The sequence below is a fragment of the Schistocerca piceifrons genome, chromosome 4 (assembly GCF_021461385.2).
Source record: "Schistocerca piceifrons isolate TAMUIC-IGC-003096 chromosome 4, iqSchPice1.1, whole genome shotgun sequence".
NCBI classification, from domain to species: Eukaryota; Metazoa; Arthropoda; class Insecta; order Orthoptera; family Acrididae; genus Schistocerca; species Schistocerca piceifrons.
The window spans coordinates 286052832-286075841 of NC_060141.1; the positions used below are offsets into that span (position 1 = coordinate 286052832).

Genomic DNA, 23010 nt, shown 5'->3' on the forward strand with positions numbered 1-23010 from the left:
GGATCTGACATTTCACGCTCCGATCCGTAGAACGCCAGTTCTCTTTCTCTTGATAACGACGTCCTCTTGAGTACTCCCCGCCCGGAGATCCGAGTGGGGGACTATTTTACCTCCTGAATATTTTACTCAAGAGGACGCCATCATCATTTAACCATACAGTAAAGCTGCATGCCCTCGCAAAAATTACGGCTGTAGTTTCCCCTTGCTTTCAGCCGTTCGCAGTACCAGCACAGCAAGGCCGTTTTGGTTACTGTTTCAAGGCCAGATGAGTCCAACAACCAGACTGTTGCCCCTGCAGCTACTGAAAAGGCTGCTGCCCCTCTTCAGGAATCACGCGTTTGCCTGGCCTCTCAACAAATACCCCTCCGTTGTGGTTGCACCTACGGTACGTCTCTCTGTATCGCTGAGGCATGCAAGTCTCCGCACCAACGGCAAGGTCAATGGTTCATGGGGGTGTGGTGCGGGAGGAGGGGGGAGCTGTGCATATGATGGTGAAATATCATCAAAGTGTCGAACATTACAGATAAAGCGAACAGAGACATTCATAGATACTTCCAGGATATGTGACATTTCCTGAGGCAGATGTTTCAACACAACAATGCTGTAATCAATAACTGGATGTACAAGTGTTTCTGCAAGTTTCTTTGTGAGACCAAGAGGTAAGAGTTCTTTAAATTTTTGTAGGGCATCAAGAGATGCTGGTGTCTTCTTGCACATTGCAGTTACGTGCCCTACTCAAGTTATAATTTTCGTTTATTATTATCCCACACTTTTTCCTGAGGGAGAGAATTTGATGTTTGCCCCATTTGGTATTAAAAATTATAGGGATTCAAAATATTTCGGGCTAAGAGCCTAGAATGACCAGCTAGTCATGAATAGGTAGAGCTTTAACCCACTGCTGTGAGCTGATTTTGATAGTGCGGACGAGTCGGTACTGATATTCTCGATGCCGGTCTGCAGCTTTATCGGTTTTGCACTTAGATACAACTACAGGTCATCAGCAGACATCTACAGAAGGACAAAGATAATGACACATCATTCACATACAATGAAGAGAGTATGGAACCCAATATCGGACCTTGGGCACATCTGATGGCATCTGCCTACATTGTGACTTAATAGTGCCGGACATGACGCATTGCTGGAGAGATTTCAAGTATGAACAACAGCCCACTGCTCTTGGTGAAAAATTAGGACTGGGAATTTTGGAAAGAAAAAGTCGAAGTCGGCAGTGTCAAAGACTTTGCTGAAGTGTGTCACCTCTTATTGATCTATGATAAGCTTCTGGCCATCTGTTACATTCGCTAAGGCACATGTTGTACTGCGATGTTTATGGAAACCAGATTGTATTCATGTAGTAGATTGTTAATAGTTACGTAGTTTGTTAACTGGACGTCGACTATCTATTATAAGGCCTTGAAAAGCGCAGGCAGAATACAACTTGGTCGATAATCAGAGGGTGCTGTGGCAAAGTTCTTTACAGGTAATGACTTAACTAGTGTCTGTATCCAAGACTCATGGAAAATACTTGGGTTTAAGGAGGGGTTGAAGGTATCTGTTATAGTGGGCAGGAGTGGGTCAATTATAAACTTCATCTTTTCGACTGTTATGTCATCATAACCAGTAGATGCTGAGCTGGTATGCATGATGGCATTTTGACGGTATTGCATCACATTCTTTAGACAGAATTTTTCGTGGTTACTTTTTTTACCCCCGTGAAATTGTAATTGAGTGTCTCTTGCATTTGCGCTTCAGTTATGCTTGCAAGTGATACGAAATATCATTGCAGTTCTTCGACTGGGTCAATTTCTTGTCTGTTGTCGGTTGATAACGGGCATGCCTGAGATTAGCATTTCTCGCAGCTTGACTGACAGTGTTAAATACCTTTATCAACTGTTAAAGCAATTACTGACACAATGCCCACAAAAATGAAATATTATGTAATGTGAGGAGATGATATCAGATTGTATGGGAGCAGTAAGCAGCCGTGAATTTGCTCAAAATGCTCCCTTCGAAGAACGGCATGTGCATAGTAATGGTGTCTCAGCATTTATACACGTGCTCTAGGCTACAGTTGCAAGCGATGGAGTCACCTGATTCACTACTGTAGATGGATCATACAGTGAAGTATTGCAGTGCCAGACTTTGTATTGTCCTCTGATGAGACTTCTGTTTTCCAGCAGCCGCAGTAATCATGACTGCATTGTGAAAAACAGCATGTCATGCTTGTCTCAGATAACAATCACTGAATTTCTACCAAGTTGTAGGAAATTGCTTAAGGTATATTAAAAAATATATTCCTTTCCAACTGTAAGTACTTAACTCAAAGCATTTGCACGGCGTAACATAACTAAAGGGTCATCTTTTCGAAACACCGTGATTGCCTCTTATTGCGACATATAAGTTTCAAATTTGCCTCAAAGGTACGTACAACCGACCTCTGTATTTATGCAAATGTGTGGCGCCCTGCGACATCACTTTTGGGCTCGACAGTGCTTCACACAACAAAGTGTTGGCGCATGAGTCAAAGACCGCAGCTCAGTTCAGGTGGCCTGGAATAACGCTGTCACGTTGACATCAAATGTTACCACAGTGCTGCCCAGCGACACGATGGCAAGAGCGTCATGATATGCAGAAGGCATTTACGGACTTCTTTACGCAACAGGAGGAGATTTTTTATCAAACTGGCGTTTTGAGCCCAGTGCGGATAGTTTGCCTGATTGGCATAGCGATTCTTAACTGTAGGGTCTATGGCTCTCGAAAGGAAATTTTCGCTCAGCCCTTATAGTAATTTAAAAAATGCTGCTACCGTTTTACAGTAAGGTAGTTTTTATATGAAGAAAGCATGAAATTTCAAATGAATTCCTTAGTTACGTTATAATAACACGATTGTAAAGTCAACAAGAACATGAAGATTTATAAAAATCTTCTGACATAATTATAATTGAAGGTAAAAACTTCCCGGTTGTTAGGCTGCATTGTGTTATTCTTCCGTTTCTTGTACACGACCGATTTTACGACCCCTCTGATGGAAGCTTCTTCAGCATTTTGTGGTGTTCACAGTTGGCAGAATACAGTCCGCTGCTAGACGTGAACACTGAAAGATCGTGGAGAATATACCAGCAGAGAGGTCGAAACTTCCATCGTGTAGAAGAAATTCAAGACCAGTAACCAAGAAGAATTTGTCCTCCATTACAATGGCCACAAAAGCTTGCAGATTTACGTAACTGCAGTTTATCACGTATATCGATGCAGTGTGCTGTTTCCATAAATGACGCACATGAAGTGTAGAAGCTGCTTATTTCCGAAGAGGCTGGGCACTTAGATGACTCAGTTGTGGTTCCACCTGCGGTCCTAACAGTAAAAGCGAACTACAGTGTTTGCTTGATAAAATAAACTATTTCGTTTTAGATATAGGTTTCTTTTGCACAGTTCATTTATTTACTCATATAGATTACAGACTTACAAAAAGAGCTCGTTTCGGCATTTTGCCATTGTGAAGTATACATGTGCAGAGAGTATAACAGGTATAATGTTGTAACTTACGTCTATGTTTGTTACTGTGTCTACGTATGATACATAATGCTTACGTCCTTGTTCGAAAACGTGGTCTTTATTGGATCCTGGAGTGTAAGTATTGGTTGGCTTTCCTATATGTTATTATCACATTATTTCTATATGCTTTTATACGCACGATCTCGTTAAATTGGTTTTCAGAGTTTATTGATAGCTGTGGCTCCAGGTATGTTATATTTTCACCACGTAAATTTTATTTCGCGGAAAGTCAGAATAGGTTTAACTTTCAGATATAGTATCTTTTAGTTCTATGTAAGAGAAGTTCTATTGTTCGTCGTGATTTATTGGTAAACATGTAAATTTATAAAATATTTCGCTTAGGATCGTCTATCAAATGCTCGGTTTTAATCATATGACTGTGAGATATCCACATCCACTTCTAACTCTGCAAACCACTGTTAATAGCGTGGCAGAGGCTATGTCACATTGTACCCGTTATCAGGTCCTCTTCCCTCTTCATTTACCTATGGAATGCTTTGTAATACTTCTGCGCACGCTCTAATTAGTCTAATGCACAACTTAAAGCTGGTTCTTCAGACTTTGTAAGCAGGCTTGCCCGGGATAGTTTGCGTTCATTTTCAAGCGTCTGTCACTTCAGTTTCTTTAGCATCTCCGTGGCACTTTCCCATGTGTCCAGCAAAGCTCCGAACATTCATGATACGTATCTTTAACTAAATTCGCTATTCCATATTAAAGTTATACATTACGGCAATATTCTAGAATGGATCATACAACTGTTTTGTAGACGATCTCGTTTGTAGATTGACAGGGCTGAACTACAGTTGTGCTTCTGTCTTCGTTGCATTTCATATCTTTACAAATTATTATACCTAGATATTTGCGTGAATTGAGCAATTTTAATTGTGACTCATTCAAACTGTACTCATCGTAGTTTATGTTTTGTGAGTTCACAGATGTGCGATTCTGAACGTTTAAAACAAGTTGCCAACCTTTTCACTATTTGGAAATTCTGTGAAGATGCGACTGAACATTTGTGCAGCAATTTTCAGGCACTACTTCGCTATAGATAACCACTTCATGTATGGAAATTTGAGATAGAAGGGGCATTAATATACAAAGTGATCAGCGAGGGCCTTAGTTACTCTACAGCTGTGCTGTCTATGGCTCTCCACCCAGGACAATATGTTGCTTATGTAACAGAGCCGCAAATGCCCTTAAGTTTTGTTCAGGGAACTTTTGGCCCTTACACGAAGCTTAGGCTGTTTGGTCGTCCTGAGGCGCGGTGCACGCAGCTGCAAGCTGCCACCTGGCTGTGTCCACCGCGCTACGACATAACTCCCTCCCCCATCCCCACCGCCGCCTCCGCCATCACTCGCAAGCGGATAATCCCATAACGGCGGACGCCCCCGCACAGTGCGAAATGCGCCGCCGCTGCCCTAGCTGTCAGCCGACGCTGGAACACCTGCAGCCTCAGCAGTCAGCATCCCGCAGTCAGCCAGGCGGCGTTTCCCGAATCCGTATCTCGTACCTGTTGAATAATGCTGCAAAAAGCACTAACCAGCCGCTTCTGCAAGCACTAAATTAATCGTTAGCGATAAGAATTTTCTTGTCTTCATTCGCCGACTTAATGGCTCTTATTTAATAAGCAGTTTAGCGCGCAGATACAACGGGAACTACACTCTGAGACAGAAAAAACGACGTACTATGAAAGAGTAGTGTAAATTGGTCACAGAGTGACAACCACACAGGTATCGTTGCAAAACGCAAAATTATAAAATGTGGCGGCCAATGGATGAAGTGCGACGCTACAGTGAAATTGCACTGCGAAACTGCGAAGGACTTTAAACAGAGGACATGTCAGATCACGGTATAAAGTCATTGTGCACTTCATTCCGTGTATTCAGCTGGACAATAACTTTGCCTCGCAGACAGGCGCATAAATAATATACTCAGATGTCAGAATTTGAGGGAGAACATGTAGTTGGGCTGAAAGAAGACGGTTACAGTAGTCGGCGAATCGCTCGATATTTGAATAGGAGCCATGCCACCGTTTGACGATAACGGCAGGAAAGGATGAACCATGGCCCCACATAGCGTCAAGAAGGAATCGGGCGATCTCTCGAGGTGACAGAACGAGGGAGCCGTACAATCGTTAGAGACACACTCGGAGCGCCTGATTTATCATTGATCCAACGTGTAACTGGTGCTTGCTCCTTGCACCGGCTTCCATTGACGTTTGGACACCAACAAGCCTGTTCGCAGCGGTGACGGGAACATTCGGCCTGAATCTCATTGACAGGAGTAGAATTCAAAATATCCACGGGTGTACTGCAGGTCTAAGTGTCCAACGGGCACAATATTTCGGCGGTCATACATGTCTCCATCATCAGGTGAACTGACGAACTGAGCTCCAGTGAACGTGCCGGCAAGGAGATCCGTACGCTATGGCTGCTCGGAGGGAACTGGGTTCAGTCACGGCGGCAGCAGATTTAAATACCCTCCGCCCGCGGCGCATTCCTTCCGCCGTCCGCGCCCCGCGCCACGGTCGCGCAGTGGAACAGATTGCGACGGCGTCTGGGTTGACGTCGGTGTGATGGCTCTGTCCGCCGTGGTCGTCACAACTATACGTTTGTTCGATTTACTCTTGATGAACCCAACCGCTGGTTCCCAAGCCTTGCTAAGATTATAGCCACAGTCACGGTATATGAGGTCGTCATTGGTGACTGTGGCTATAATCTTCCGTCAGTTCACCTGATGATGGCGAAATGTATGATCGCCGAAATATTGTGCCCGTTGGACACTGTAGACCGGCAGTACACCCGTGGATATTTTGATTATCAAATACGCCGGGAGAAACTCAAGAAGGAGTAGAATTGCCTTCAGTGATAAGTCTTTCTTCGAAATGAGAATCAATAACCAGTGAAGACGTGTTTGGAGACGCCCTGTACAGCGGTGGGTACCAGCCCGACTGTCGCCTACCACAAGGCCCGACAACCAGGACTGATGGTCTGGCATGCCATTTCATTTCATTCAAGGTCCCTTTTGTTGTTTCCCACAACACCCTTACAACACAGCAGTACATCAGCGATATTCTACGACCTGTTTTGTTGTCATTTCAGCAAGGTGCTGACCATCTGCACATGGCGATTGTTTCTACTGCTTGTCTTCATTTTTTCCAAACCCTACCTTCGCCAGCAAGGTCGCCGGGCCTCTCCCAGATTTAATGATGTTCTGAGCATTATCTACAGGGCCCCAAGCATCTTGGGGGACTGATGACCTTAGCTGTTTAGTCCCCCTTAAACATCCCAACAACCACCACCACCACCCAAGCATCTCGGCACTTTGACGATGTAACGCGAAAATTAAACATAACAACGTTTCTAGTTTACTTTGGTAATTCTGTCACTACTACTACTACTACTACTACTACTAAGAAGTCTTTCCCAAACTAAACGATAGGCAAGTTGATGTTCTTCTCTTGCCTACTAAACTCCACCTTCGTGTTTGCGTTCTTAGACGTAGTTCATATTCTATGCGATGTATGTTGGCCAGTCTGTCAATAGACGTGTTAAGTTCCATCCATCGCTTTTCACATCCTCAAGATGAAGTAGTTGTTTTTCATCTGTCTCTGATGTTGAACTCTCTTGGTGTTTGTAAATAAATATTTCCCAGTATTTTGCACTAATTTGACTTAGTAGCTCGAAGGTGTTATTCCACATTACACTTTCGAGGTCGTTCAGTAGCTGCGAAAACAGTATGACGATATTTTGACTCTTCTTCTTCTTTTACTGAGTAGAGAGTATGGCTTGCTTCTCCGGTACTTTCTTCTATTTCTTAAAACAAACCGTTTACGGAAATAAAATGAGACTGAGCCGAAACTAGAAGGAAAGACGAATGTAGCAGGAAAGGAATCTCGAACATATGAAGCTCATGTTGAGGGAATATTTCCTCAATAAATGCTACATGGGAAAGCATAGATGAATTAATAGTGTAAACCGTAGGACAGCTTACCATCCATGCACATGTCTACAGAAAAGTAAACGTGCAATAGCGCAAAAGGTGAAGCATTTGTTTACATCAGTGGAACAACAAGTATAATGACAAGTGGTTGCATTCGTCACAAAGTTCTTTTGTACTCCTCCATACATGTACGACTGTAAAAATCGTATTCATTGTGATATAAAAACAATTGCAGCTGAAGAATCGATTTATACGAACTATTTAGATCAATAAAGGTGAACACCAAGACCAAAAATAAGTACGCGATTCTGCCTGCATGACTGAAGATGAACATAGTGCGTCGGAAAAGTTTGGTGAATATTCTAAGAACATAAATAAAGCAATAGTTACTGAGTGCCTATACTAGCTCTCCAATTAATCAATATTACCTACAGCACCCTTTTGACACTATTATAAACTGACAGCAAACGCTTCTTGTGGAATCTCTGAAGCGTACCTAGACACCCCATCAAAATGGGGAGGTGAGACCTGGCGCTACCAATACGGTCTGGAGAACTAGCGATAGTCAATGGCGTATTGTTCGTAGTCTTCCCCTACTCCCTTGATCAGAGATTCGTGATGGATTAAGCCCTAGCTGCCGAAAGAAGCTGTCAACATTATCTTTAAATCTGCATTTCGCAATCCGTCTTTTTTGGGAGGTGGGCAAGACGATGTACACAAAAAGTGTTCAAAAGTGTGTGAAATCTTATGCTAAGATCATCAGTCCCTAAGATTACACACTACTTAACCTAAATTATCCGAAGGACAAAGACACACACCCATACCCGAGGGAGGACTCGAACCTCCGCCGGAACCAGCCGCACAGTCCATGACTGCAGCGCCCCAGACCGCTCGGCTAATCCTGCGCGGCTACGATGTACACCATACCATTGAGTGTTGCTTTGCCTCCCGGTTGTATTGGGAACTCCAGCTCTCACCTCTCGTAATAGGTGCAACGAGGATGTCACATAACGCGTGCCCACTGTGCTCCGAGCGATTCCACGAGTAGCGTTTTATGACAGTTGCGGCGAGTTCACAACCCATGTCAGAGTTGTATTGGAGCTAATGGTGATTACTTCGAAGACAAGTAAAGATATTTTGTTGGTAACATTTGTTTCCTTTATTTTTTCAAACTATTCACCGAACTTTCCAGCAGCATCTTGTATTTCACCTTGAGTGTTAATGTTCGATTGCATATCTATCTCGAACTGGACTTTTACATTCTAATAATTTTCACAATATGCTCTCGGCTGCGTAGAGGAAGTTTACTACGCAAGCGTTTTTACGCTCTGACAGAATGTAAAACTAATGGTAATACTACGCAATATGATGGTGAGTGACATGCGGAAGTGTTCTGGACAGTAGAAGAAATAAATGATTAATTGTGTAAATCGAAATGGTTTCTGCTTTGATCAGAACTACCACTAACTAAATGACAAATACACACATCAAAAAAAGTTTTGCATCGCCTCGGTTCCGAGAGTTCTGGAACTGGTAAAGCAAATTGGAATAGAGATCAACATAAACATCATTTCCGACCTTTTTATTGCTAATGAAAACCACACATTGCACGTTTTACCACCATACAGCGACACCTTCAGAGGTGGTGGTCCAGATTTCTGCTTAGACCAGTACCTCTAATACCCAGTAGAACATCCTCTTGCATTGATGCATGCCTATATTCGTCGTGGCTTACTATCCACAACTTCATCAAGACACTGTCGGTCCAGATTGTCCAACTCCTCAACGGTGGGTCACGTTTTCCACAAGCAGCTCTTTTCAGTCTATCCCAGGCATGTTTGACAGAGTTCATACCTGGAGAACATGCTGGAAACTCTACTCATGCGATGTCGTTATCCTGAAGGAAGTCATTCAAAAGATGTGCACGATAAGAGCGTGAACCGTCGTCCATGATGACGAATGCCTCGCCAATATCCAGCCGATATGGTTGCACTATCGGTCGGAGGAGGGCATTAACGTATCGTACAGCCATTAAGCGCCTTCCATGACCATCAGCGGCGTACGTTGGCCCCACATAATGCCATCCCAAAACAGCAGGGAACCTCCACATCGCTGCACTCGCTGGACAGTGAGTCTAAGGCGATCATCCTGACCGGGTGGCCTCCAAACACAACGATTGTCTGGCTGAAGGCATATCCGATACTCATCAGGAAGAGAACGTGATGCCAATCCTGAGCGGCCCATTTGGGATGTTGTTGGGCCAATCTGTACCGCGCTGCATGGTGTCGTGGTTGCAAAGATGGACCTCGCCATGGACGTCGGGAGTGAAGTTACGCATCATGCAGCGTATTGCGCACAGTTTGAGTCGTAAAACTACGTCCAGTGGCTGCACGAAAAGCATTATTCAACAAGGTGGCGATGCTGTGAGGGTTCCTCCGGGCCATAATCGGTAGGTAGCGGTCATCCACTGCAGTAGTAGCCGTTAGTCGGCCTGAGCGAGGCATTTCATCGACAATTCCTGTCTCTCTCTCTCTCTATCTCCTCCATGTCCGAACAACATCGCTTTGGTTCACTCCGAGATGCCTGGACACTACCCTCGTTGATAGACCCTCCTGGCACAAAGTTACAATGCGGACGCTATTGAACCGCGTATTCAACGTCTTGGCACGGGTGAACTACATACAACAAGAGCCGTGTACCACCTTCCTGGTAGAATGACTGGAACTTATCGGCAGTCGGACACCATCCGTCTAACAGGTGCTGCTCATGCACGGTTGATTACATCTTTGGGCGGGTTTAGTTAAAATGGTTCAAATGGCTCTGAGCACTATGGGACTTATCATCTGAGGTCATCAGTCCCCTAGAGCTTAGAACTACCTAAACCTAACTAACCTAAGGGCATCACACACATCCATGCCCGAGGAAGGGTTCGAAACTGCGAGCGCGGGATTAGCCGAACAGTCTACGGCGCTGCAGTCATGGACTGTGCGGCTGGTCCCGGCGGAGGTTCGAGTCCTCCCGCGGGCATCTGTGTGTGTGTGTGTGTGTGTGTGTGTGTGTGTGTGTGTGTGTGTGTGTGTGTGTTTCTCCTTCGGATAATTTAGGTTAAGTAGTGTGTAAGCTTAGGGACTGATGACGCTAGAAGTCCTGTAAGATCTCTCATTCGAACCTGCGACCGTAGCAGTCGCGCGGTTGCGGACTGAAGCTCCTAGAGCCGCTCGGCCACTGTGGCCGGCAGGCGGGTTAGTGACATCTCTGATCAGTCAGATGGGCTGTGTCTGTGATACAATATCCACAGTCAATGTCTATCTTCAGGAGTTGTGGGAAGTGGCGGGGTGATGCAAAACTTTTTTTGATGTGTGTGTTTACAGCATCAGCCTCGCTTTCTTCGTATCAGATCCAGTGTATAACACTTCTAGGAAGGATCGTAGATCATGTATGCAGTAATCTGCTCGTCCATTGACACTTTGTTGATCAACTTTCAGGAAATCTGTCGCGGAGTAGAATCTGAGCTCAAGATCAAGAAACAGATTGTAGTCGTATTCTGATAATTTCGTATAATCACCTCCTGATTTCGTCATGGAATATTGTATAAACTTATAACCCATGACTATATATAATTTACACAAGGAGTAATAACAAAAGAATTTCATAGATGGAACTCTTGCTTCACTGTCACATTACAACATTTGCAGAACTCTCTACGTAGAAACCACGACGAAAAGAAAGTTTGGCCGAGCAGTTCTAGGCGCTTCAGTCTGGAACCGCACCACCGCTACGGTCGCAGTTTCGAATCCTGCCTCGGGCTTGGATGTGTGTGATGTTCTTAGGTTAGGTAGGTTTAAGTAGTACTAAGTTCAAGGGGACTGATGACCTCAGATGTTAAGTATTATAGTGCTCAGAGCCATCTGAACCATCTGAAAAGAAAGTTTAACTGGCTACAAGTTTTAACAAAAGCGACACACATGTTTCATGTATCTAAGAACTATAGTTGTACAATCGGTTTTACTTGTGATATTTTTTCTTCGTTTACTTCAAAACTCCAAACATCAAAAATCTGAAAGTTTCGTTCCCATTACGAAAATATACAAGACTACAAACTCAATGCTAATGTACGAGTATACTGAAACGAAGCTATTAACCTTTCTCAACAACAGTAGAACAGTTTTGTTCTTCATTTGTTCATTGATGTGGTTTGCCTGCAGATGTCGAGAATGACAATATCGAAGCCAATGTCAAACCGCTGCGAAGTCCATTCACCACCTGTCAGCTGTCGCGGTTCATTTGTTTCTCTCTCTCTCTCTCTCTCTCTCTCTCTCTCTCTCTGTACTTGTGCGTGTATGTATGTGTATCTGCTCTTGTGCTGTGTTGTGTACTTTCAGGACGGCGTGTGAGCATGGTCGTGTTAATGTGCCGATTTACAGGGGGAGGCCCCAGCTGAGAGCCTGCTTGTTAACAGAACGCGCTGCTGACGCTCGCTGCACAGATAATGCAGAAAATGGCAGCGAATTGAATCCACTGTTAAATTCAATATCGTGTCGCTGTTAAAACGCAATTGGCAGAGATTTTCGGGGTGTATTTTATGAACATCGCTCGTTCCTGGAATTCCGTTGGTACATAGGAAAGTATAAATTACAGACAATTTCTAATAGGGTACTTTATGTTACTGATTTCCTTCCTTTCTCAGGCAGTTCTCTTATTAGTCGCACATGTTTATAAGTTACAGAAAATTTATTCTACAGAATGTAGTAGATGGTTGTAATTAAAGTGCAGCTGTCCACAGAGGTCCATTGTGGACTGTAATTATTGTTTGGCGCGAAACTTGTTGAATATTTTAATCCGTTAATGCGGAAGCGATTTACGTTGAAAACAAGTATTTCCAGTTTTGGCCGCTAGGTCAAATCTGGCGTTGAAAGTGCAAGAAAGATATGTAGAAATGTTTCCATATGTAATGGATTAGGAAATGGACATGGAGAGAAAACTTCAAACAAGTGATAAGGGCATAACCTTGATTTTATTAATAACCGCTGCCCACACAATTTGTTAAATATGAACGCCGGATTCGTCAAAGAGATACTGGATATGTAAAACGGCGAAATCAACAGTTTCTCGCAGCAGTTCCCATGGAATCTGAGCAACGCGTTCCTGTATATTGGCGAAGGATCTGGAATAGACCGAACCTGTCAATGGTAAACGTGTTCTTTTAGATGCCCCAGAGCCGAAAGTCACACGGATTTAGATCAGGCGATCCCGCAGACCACGCAGCTGCAAAATCTCTGTAGATAACGCGTTCGTGGAAGGTTGCATTTAGCAGATCTTTCACTGAGCGACCGATGTAAAATGTTAAAATGTATGTGAATTCTTAAGGGACCATACTGCTGTTATCATCGGTCCCTAGACTTAGAAACAATTTAAACAAACTTATGCTAATAACAACAGACACACCCACGCCCAAGGGGGGGACTCGAAGCTCAGGCGGGAGGGGCTGCGCAGTCCGTGACACGGCGCCTCGAACCTCGCGACCACTCTGCGCGGCGAGTGACATCTTGCCCCATCTAGCTTGAAAACAGTGGTTTCCACACAACTGCTTTCTTAGAAAGCAGGAATCACAGGCAGTATCAACATGCCTCGATAACGTACATATGTCAATGTACACCAGACAGCCCTCTGGGTGTATTCTCTCAGGAGTACGAACCGAGAATAAAAGTGCTTGTGAATCCACACCACTCAGGCAAATACGGTGAGTGCATAGCTCTTCGTGCACAACACGCAGTTTAACAGTAACTTACTCCTAATTCATCAGATCTGTATATTCACAGCACCCTGTAGTGTAAAATGTGTCTCGACATGTCACAGAAAGTTGCCCCGCAACATGTCATCAGCAGCGATCCGTGCCAGAAACCGAAGACCTAATTCTGAATGTTGATATGCAACATGAGTTTCCAGTTGCTGCACAGTCTGGATCTTGAGTTGGTACCTATGTAAAATAGAGCAGAAAAATTTCTGTACTGGTGACCATGGACCATGTACAATTCTCGTGACACTGCACGACCATTGGCACTAGCTGGGGCACGCTCTGTGTGGTCAGTTACAGCAACAGCAACCTCGTCACAAACTTCTACCGGGGTAGGATGCCTTCCTCTTCCATTAGCCACACCAAGTCCACAGGTGCCTTATAAATTGATTATCATCTTCTTTAAACAATTTAATGATCTAGGGCATCTCATCAGACCTTCGAGTTGCCGATATTCTCCCAGTGCAGCACTGTAATTGTTGCTGTTGCCATAATACAGTTTCACTAACAGCATACGGTCTCTCTTGTCGATATCCATACTTTTCACTCACTTTACAACTTGTCTGAAAATAGCGTGGATGTCATATCGTTATGCTGTGTACAGCGCCAGATTTGCACCCGGTCGCTGTAATAGCAACTGTTACGCATTAACACATTAGCAAATCTACCAAGCTTCGCTGCCATACAGTAATTACAACCCACACTGGACCTCACTGACTAGCCGCAATTTAACTACAACCACCCGGACTTATACACGGCTACGAACTAAATTTTTGGACATATGTAAAATCGGTAAGCGGATCTAAATCCCCTATTCAGTCACTCGTTGACCACGATGGCACCGAAACAGAGGACGACCGAAGAAAGGCAGAAATACTGAATTCAGTGTTCCGAAACTGTTTCACTGCGGAAAATCGTAACACGGTCCCTGACTTCAGCCGTCGCACGGACGCCAAAATGGAAAATATTGAAATAAACGATATCGGAATTGAAAAACAACTGCTATCACTTAGTAGCGGAAAAGCATCCGGACCAGACGAGATACCCTTAAGATTCTACAGTGATTATGCTAAAGAACTTGCCCCCTTTCTATCAGCAATTTATCGTAGATCGCTGGAAGAACGTAAAGTACCTAGCGACTGGAAGAAAGCGCAGGTCGTTCCCATTTTCAAGAAGGGTCATAAATCAGATGCGAATAATTATAGGCCTATTTCGCTTACGTCAATCTGTTGTAGAATAATGGAACATGTTTTGCGTTCTCGTATTATGACGTTCTTAGATAATACAAATCTCCTTCATCATAACCAACATGGATTCCGCAAACAGAGATCATGTGAAACTCAGCTCGCTCTATTTGCCCAAGAAATTCACAGTGCCGTAGACACTGGCGAGCAGATTGATGCCGTATTCCTGGACTTCAGGAAGGCATTTGATACGGTTCCGCACTTACGCTTAGTGAAAAAAATACGAGCTTACGGAATATCGGACCAGGTTTGTGATTGGATTCAGGATTTCCTAGAAGAAAGAACACAACATGTCATTCTTAACGGTTCAAAATCTGCAGATGTAGAGGTAATTTCGGGAGTACCGCAGGGAAGCGTGATAGGACCCTTATTGTTTACAATATACATAAATGACTTAGTTGACAACATCGGTAGCTCCGTGAGGCTATTTGCGGATGACACGGTTGTCTACAAGAAAGTAGCAACATCAGAAGACTCGTACGTACTCCAGGAGGACCTGCAGAGGATTAATGCATGGTGCGACAGCTGGCAGCTTTCCCTAAACGTAGATAAATGTAATATAATGCGCATACATAGGGGCAGAAATCCTTTCCAGTACGATTATGCCATAGGTGGTAAATCATTGGAAGCGGTAACGACCGTAAAATACTTAGGAGTTACTATCCGGAGCGATCTGAAGTGGAATGATCACATAAAACAAATAGTGGGAAAAGCAGGCGCCAGATTGAGATTCATAGGAAGAATTCTGAGAAAATGTGACTCACCGACGAAAGAAGTAGCTTACAAAACGCTTGTTCGTCCGATTCTTGAGTATTGCTCATCAGTATGGGACCCTTACCAGGTTGGATTAATAGAAGAGATAGACATGATCCAGCGAAAAGCAGCGCGATTCGTCATGGGGACATTTAGTCAGCGCGAGAGCGTTACGGAGATGCTGAACAAGCTCCAGTGGCGGACACTTCAAGAAAGGCGTTACGCAATACGGAGAGGTATATTATCGAAATTACGAGAGAGCACATTCCGGGAAGAGATGGGCAACATATTACTACCGCCCACATATATCTCGCGTAATGATCACAACGAAAAGATCCGAGAAATTAGAGCAAAGACGGAGACTTACAAGCAGTCGTTCTTCCCACGCACAATTCGTGAATGGAACAGGGAAGGGGGGATCAGATAGTGGTACAATAAGTACCCTCCGCCACACACCGTAAGGTGGCTCGCGGAGTATAGATGTAGATGTAGATGTAGATGTAAATCACGAAGTAAATATTAGGATGGTATATTTGAATCCTAAATTATGAAGAAGTACGTCACTTAGATCACTTAGATATTCCATTGTTGATTGACGCTATTACAGACTTTTAAGTTAGAAAGTGGGAAAGTCTCTAGGAGACTTTAGGATATGCTGACTCCGTTTTCATTATTCCCATTTTTCATTGCTGAGTAAGAGGACAATAGAATTTGAACCACACATAAATACAAACTGGAGCTATAACCGATTTCACTACGAATGAAATGCCTTAGGTATCTTGAAGTGCGGTGCGCCATACATTCATTCTCTTTGTCGTTCACACACTTTGCAAAAATTGACTTACTAGGAATGAAGTAGACTGTCCGAGACAGTGCACAGTAGGTGACGATTACATTGCTGATAATATTTCTCCTACACTTTCGCTACTTCAGGAAACACAACTGATCATTAGTTCGAGCCCCAAAGTTGTAGTTTATTTTAACCGGTCTTAGTGAAACATTCTGAAATACTTAAATGCACTCTTTTATTTTACCTAATAAGGCGTCATGAATGTCTGAGTTCATGTTTGCGAGTGTAGCATCTGTTTGCAGCATGGTGTTGTAATGAGTGCTTCCGGAATACAGCAAATGATCAGTCGAGCTAAAGTCCTGTTGGGACTAAGGGATATCGGTCAGTGCCACATTCCACCTGCACTACACAACACGACGCAAATTTGCTTGTTATTTAAAAACAGACGTTCGCCCATTATCAGGTGACCAGGAACTGTAATCCATCGTCTGTGTTCCGACTATCGTCTATTTCCAACACGAATCGAGCCGGTTTCCTCCGGCTCCAGGAAAAGTTGTGGTGTTATGCACATAAGAAGGCGGGCAGCAAGGCAATGCCTAATGGCAGTGGACAATGTAATATGTTACGCTAAGGCTTATAGCAGCATTCTGCCGTGTCAGACTGTACAGTGTACTTCAGTGTGAGCATAGGAAATTTAGTATACACTTCCATGCTGGTCTACGTGTGGGGAACGTAACTAACCGTTGAACTGTTCATTACGCAACATCTCCGTTGCTACAGTGGATCTGTGGGCTTTTTGTATGGGTACGAGCAATTGTATGACCCAGTGGGCACTTTCATATTCAGTATATTATGCAAGATGTGGAAAACTGATGCATGACTGATTCATCGAGCAGCAGGCCTTCCACTTCTCTGGTGTATCCTGGTTCTGATACAGAGGTTGTCCTCATCTTTCGAACTTGGTTCATCTCACTGGATGTATCAGCGCCATCGAAGCACTGAGTCACATCCTGGTGTACTTTTTCCGTACAGTTCTAGCAGCTCAGCAGGGATTGCTGGCACTCCATACCATCACGCTGAGTGATACGCCAGTATGGCGATGACGAATACACGCTTCCAATGTGCGTTAACCGCGATGTCGCCACACACGAATGCGTCCATCATGATGCTGTAAACAGAAACTGGATTCAACCGAAAAAATTACGTTTTGCCATTCGTGCATCCGGGTTCGTCGTTGAGTACACCATCGCAGCGTAAAGTGAATTACCAATCGATACTCAACTCCGTCTACAGGATGCATCACTTTTGGCTCCTTCAGCGGTGTACTGTGCTGCAGTGGCACTTGGTTTGCACTATGTAAATGAACTGTACAAATGCACTGAGATTTGGGATACCCTTCAAAAACTGTATGTGATATTTTCATATTCTCTCGCTCGCTACTTACATACTACACTACTGGCCATTAAAATTGCTACACCACGAAGATGACGTGCTACAGACGCGAAATTTCACCGACAGGAAGAAGATGCTGCGATATGCTTTTCAGAGTATTCACACAAGTTTGGCGCCGGTGGTGACACCTACAACATTCTGACATGAGGAAAGTATCCAACCGATTTCTCATACACAAACAGCAGTTGACCGGCGTTGCCTGGTGAAACGTTGTTGTGATGCCTCGTGTAAGGAGGAGAAATGCGTACTATCACGTTTCCGACTTTCAAAAAGATCGGATTGTAGCCTATCGCGATTGCGGTTTATCGTATCGCGACATTGCTGCTCGCGTTGGTCGAGATCCAATGACTGTTAGCAGGTTCGAATCCTGCCTCGGGCATGGATGTGTGTGGTGTCCTTAGGTTAGTTAGGTTTAAGTAGTTCTAAGTTCTAGGGGACTGATGACCACAGATGTTAAGTCCCATAGTGCTCAGAGCCATTTGAACCATTTGACTGTTAGCAAAATATGGAATCGGTGGGTTCAGGAGGGTAATACGGAACGCCGTGCTGGATCCCAACGGCCTCGTACCACTAGCAGCCGAGATGACAGGCATCTTATACGCGTGACTGTAACAGATCGTGCAGTCACGTCTCGATCCCTGAGTCAACAGATGGGGACGTTTGCAAGACAACAACTATCTGCACGAACAGTTCGACGACGTTTGCAGTAGCGTGGACTATCAGCTCGGAGACAATGGATGCTGTTACCGCTGACGCTGCATCACAGATAGGAGCGCCTGCGATGGTGTACTCAACGACGAACCCGGGTGCACGAATGGCGAAACGTAATATTTTCGGTTGAATCCAGTTTCTGTTTACAGCATCATGATGGACGCATCCGTGTGTGGCGACATCGCGGTTAACGCACATTGGAAGCGTGTATTCGTCATCGCCATACTGGCGTATCACTCAGCGTGATGGTATGGGGTGCCATTGGTTACACGTCTCGGTCCCCTCTTGTTCGCATTGACGGAACTTTGAACGGTGGACGTTACATTTCAGATGTGTTACCACCCGTGGCTCTATACGTCATTCGATCCCTGCGAAACCCTACATTTCAGCAGAATAATGCACGAGCGCATGTTGCAGGTCCTGTGCAGACCTTTCTGGATACTGAAAATGTTCGACTGCTGCCCTGGCCAGCACGTTCTCCAGATCTCTCACCAATGAAATAAGTCTGGTCAGTGGTGGCAGAGCAACTGGCTCGTCACAATACGCCAGTCACTACTCTTGATGAACTGTGGTATCGTGTTGAAGCTGCATGGGCAGCTGTACCTGTACACGGCATGACTCAATGCCCAGGCGTTTGAAGGTCGATATTACGGCCAGAGGTGGTTGTTCTGGGTACTGATTTCTCAGTATCTATGCACCCAAACTGCGTGAAAATGTAATCTCGTGTCAGTTATAGTATAATATATTTGTCCAATGAATACCCGTTTATCATCTGCATTTCTTTTTGGTGTAACAATTTTAATGGCCAATAGTGTATTAGCACGTCAGAAAAAATGTACAGGGACTTTTTTGTAGGAAATTTAATGTAGTTAAATCTTTTACTGAGATTCGTTTTTGTTGGAAGTCCCGATTTTCGAGTTATTGAAAAAAAGTAGTTAGAATGTCGCTCTTGTACAGTTTTCTCGAATAATTCGGAAACTATCGAAAATGCGTCCTACTATAAAATTTAATTATATCAAATTCCCTAGAAAACGGTCCAGTTTGTTTTTTCTGTAGCACTAACAGTTTGAATCTAAAGAAAATGGGAATATGAAAATCTTGTGCATGTTATTTTAGGGTGTTGAAGGTTGCATAAAATCAAGCAGTAGGTTAGCAGAATCTCCCTTTACACCTGCAACCGATAGAAGTATGTGACTTGCCTTCACACCGCATCAGGAAAGCCCTCGAGGCCTGAGCCGCATTGTTGCGCGCAGGTGCTGATGGCGTCGGGCGAGCTCGAGCTGACGCTGCGCATCCACCGCGGCGGCCACAACCACAGCGGCGGCAGCGGCAGCGAGCTCACCTCGGACGACGCCGACCAGCAGCACCCGCACCAGCACGGGCAGGCGCCCGCCTCTGCCCCCGCGCCTATCGCCAGCTCGCCGCCCCCGCCTCCCCTGCCGCCGCCGCCGCCACAATCGCAGCCTCTCAGCCGGCAGCCCTCCAAGGCGCTCAACTCCAAGAACTTCTCGCTGAGCCGAAAGCTGGCCAAGTTCGCCAAGGAGAAGAAAGCGGCGAAGACGCTGGGCATCGTGATGGGCGTGTTCATCGTGTGCTGGCTGCCCTTCTTCATCGTGAACCCGCTGTCGGTGGTGCTGCCGCAGCAGGAGCTCTTCTCGGCCGTCGTCTGCTGGCTGGGCTGGCTCAACTCGGGAATGAACCCCGTCATCTACGCCTGCTGGAGCCGGGACTTCCGCAGGTCAGGTCGCGCTTCAGCTCCACACTTCCCCATCTTCTGTGCTGCTAAGCTGCTTTTCTTTTCATGTACTTGTAGCAGATCCGGCGTTCAAACCAATATTTAATGAAGATCAGATTACAGTTGCTGCTGTTACGATACGAGACGTTGTAGAATCATCTGCTGGAAATGAGGCTATTAGGCCTTGACTCCCTCTGTTTTACAGATTTAAAATAAAACTGGAACGGAATGTGATCACTAGGCAGCAATCTTAACATGAAGAAATCACTGTTTAACGCTATTCTAATGCTCTTTTTCGTCCGTAACTGTCTCCTGCAAATTTACGTACATGGATGCGTTGGCAGCCCAAACTATGAAATTATGGAAGATAAGAACCTTTCTATAGATAACAAACAGGCTGCAAAAATAGGGCTTTTAGCAATGCTTTGACGGTTTCATATTCGAATGTTACACACCAAACTCATGACGGGAATCTTCAAGTCTTTTTGGGTGTATGGCATGTCGCGCAATCTTGTTGAAACCATTTTCCGTAACGAACGACGGGACTCTGCCTGTAAACTACTGCGCAGGAGTTCGATGTTCTTTGGAGTTCGAGCGGTTTCCCGAGGGCCGGTTGACTTTCGATTCGATGCACTGACAGTTACACGAAGTACCTTACCCAAATCAATATTGTTGCACAAGCACGAATAGAATATCGCATCTGAATTTTGAAATGCGTACAAAATGCACGCCCCATGCCCACAACAGATTTGCTATAACGAAAATAATTCTCCATTGCATGCGCAGGACGTTACTTCGATCAGTTCATCATTACTGACCTGTAAGTGGGATGAAACTTGACACTCAGCACCACTAATAGAATGGGCCACCGTTGTTGTATTTTCTTTTTAGCACGCGTTAATCAAAACTGAAAACGTCTAAACATGGCGAAACACTCTGTATTTCTGATAGTAGCACTGGCTTAAATATGAGTAAGCATAACCTCTGCAGAAGAGACCACAACTGTGGTATTCAAAAGAAATTAGATACTGCGATTTGAGACAGTCTTCAAGAAGCAAATGATACGATAATCTGACAGATTCCTATATCATTACTGCGGGGTTACGAAGATGGGGGCAACAGTGAGAAGCATCAAAATTTCAATAGTCCCTAACGCCGTAGCGTAATTGACAAGAAATTCTTTTGGATTTTTTCTTAGTGGTATATTTTCGTCTAATATTCCATGTTTTTATATTTGTACATGAGTGTCTACATTGTTTTGATATTTTGTGCAGAAAACCCAGGTAACAGGTTCAGCATAGGAAAGGATCAAACGTGGAAGGGAGAACTATCAGATAGTTCACCATTTTCACCCAATTAACATTTATTTAAGAAAAACATACTGATCATTTAAATTTCACATTAATAACAATCATGAAAACAATCGGAATTATAGAGACACATAAAGTGACAAACTACTGAAATTTACCAATATAAGCAAAGGCAAACAGTATTCTATAAACACAAATTATCTGATTTTATAATAGTTAGAATGAAATTTGAATCTTAACTAACAAACATTCGTAAGTTAATCCCGCCAAACTCCACAGCCTACAACCCTGGCGCCAGTCGCTCAACTCGATGAACAGTACAACTACTCAACTTTTGCCGTGTATGACAGACGACACGGCAAAGCGCTTCTGCGGCAATAACTTAGACCTCGGACATTGAGCAGGATGCCGCTAAGGTAGCGGCCCAGCTGTCACGGCTGCAAACACCAAGGTGGACTCGCGTGTTTTGCAGTCAACTATGAACATAAATCACACGCGAGGCAGCACTCTCAAACAGTAATAGAATATGCGCTTACAAATGATGAGACTCGCATTATCAAGATAAATACAGCTCCTAACCTTAAGTAAAACAAATAGTTAAAGCCAAACTTAAATAAGTAAAAGCCTTCACAAGGATTGTAATCAGGTCAGTAGAAACTTGCTAAGATAGACAGAGATAATTGGAAGGGATTCTGTCGTACACAAATACATACTCCTCTCTCTAGGTAAGATGATAAGCCAGTACATGTAAATGACAAGGTGCAGGTATAAACATAGCAGTTTTAGTTAAACCATTAAACAAGGCAGAAAATTTCATTCAGTAGTACAAACACAGCAGTTGCAGTTAAGAAGATCATTGGCCGGTAAGCCTTGTATATATGAAGATGGTATCTTCTTCTTCAGTGCAGATGCACACAAATTGCGCGAACTCTTACGGGAATCGTAAAGTTGACTGCCGCGAGTGGTGAGTACGGTGGGCAGGAGCGCTACAAATGCAGTGTATGGACAGTAATTTGGAAGGTGTGGGTCTGACAGGGAGCGTGCCAGAGATAAGTTCCAGCAGTCGCTCTATCGTCTGTGTCTAAGGTGGCTGAGTCGGATCAGTTCCGTTTCAGCCGCGCTAGCGAGTGGACGCTGTTAACTGCTGCGCTACACTTCCGTGTTTACATCGTTGCACTTGTGCTTCGCCAAGTGATGTCCGTCCGTTAATCTCCGTGTTCGATCATATTCCTTGTGATCTGATCACTCGCTGTGGTTGTGCTGCTGCTAATTGGAATTTCGGTTGTTTAACCGCAATTTCGTCGCTGGGTTAACCATGGCTACAAACCTCAGGAAGAATACGCTGGTATTTGCTTTTGACAAGAAATCCCGTCCTGTTCAGCCGACATCCCTGGAAATATATGATTGAATTACACAGGTAATTGGTCTCAACTCTGAAATGGTCCGAACCTGGCAACTGATCAGGAAAAATGCTATGTTTTGGTCAAGTTATTCAGTGCTGCGAGTGTTGATAAAGTTTTACGAAAGTGTGGCTATGAAGTAAATTTTGTTCATAGAAATGATTATAAAAGTAAGGTTTCCATCTATAGAGCTGACATTCATTATAAAACCGTTAGTGTCTTGATCCTTCCCATTGAAACTGAAAATCATAAGATTAAGGAAGCTCTTTCAAACTACGGGGACGTTAAATCAACTGCAAGTGGAAGATGGTAGTCTCGCTTTAA

At 44.2% G+C, this 23010-nt stretch overlaps 1 protein-coding gene across 1 annotated transcript in view; it reads left to right on the plus strand.

Moving 5' to 3' along the window:
* The first annotated feature begins 19500 nt into the window (after positions 1-19500).
* LOC124795800 (dopamine receptor 2-like) overlaps positions 19501-23010 on the plus strand; it is a 596403-nt gene continuing 592893 nt past the window's right edge. The window contains exon 1 of the mRNA XM_047259880.1: positions 19501-19979. Coding sequence (XP_047115836.1) covers positions 19501-19979 — 479 coding nt within the window. The remainder of the gene's footprint in view (positions 19980-23010) is intronic.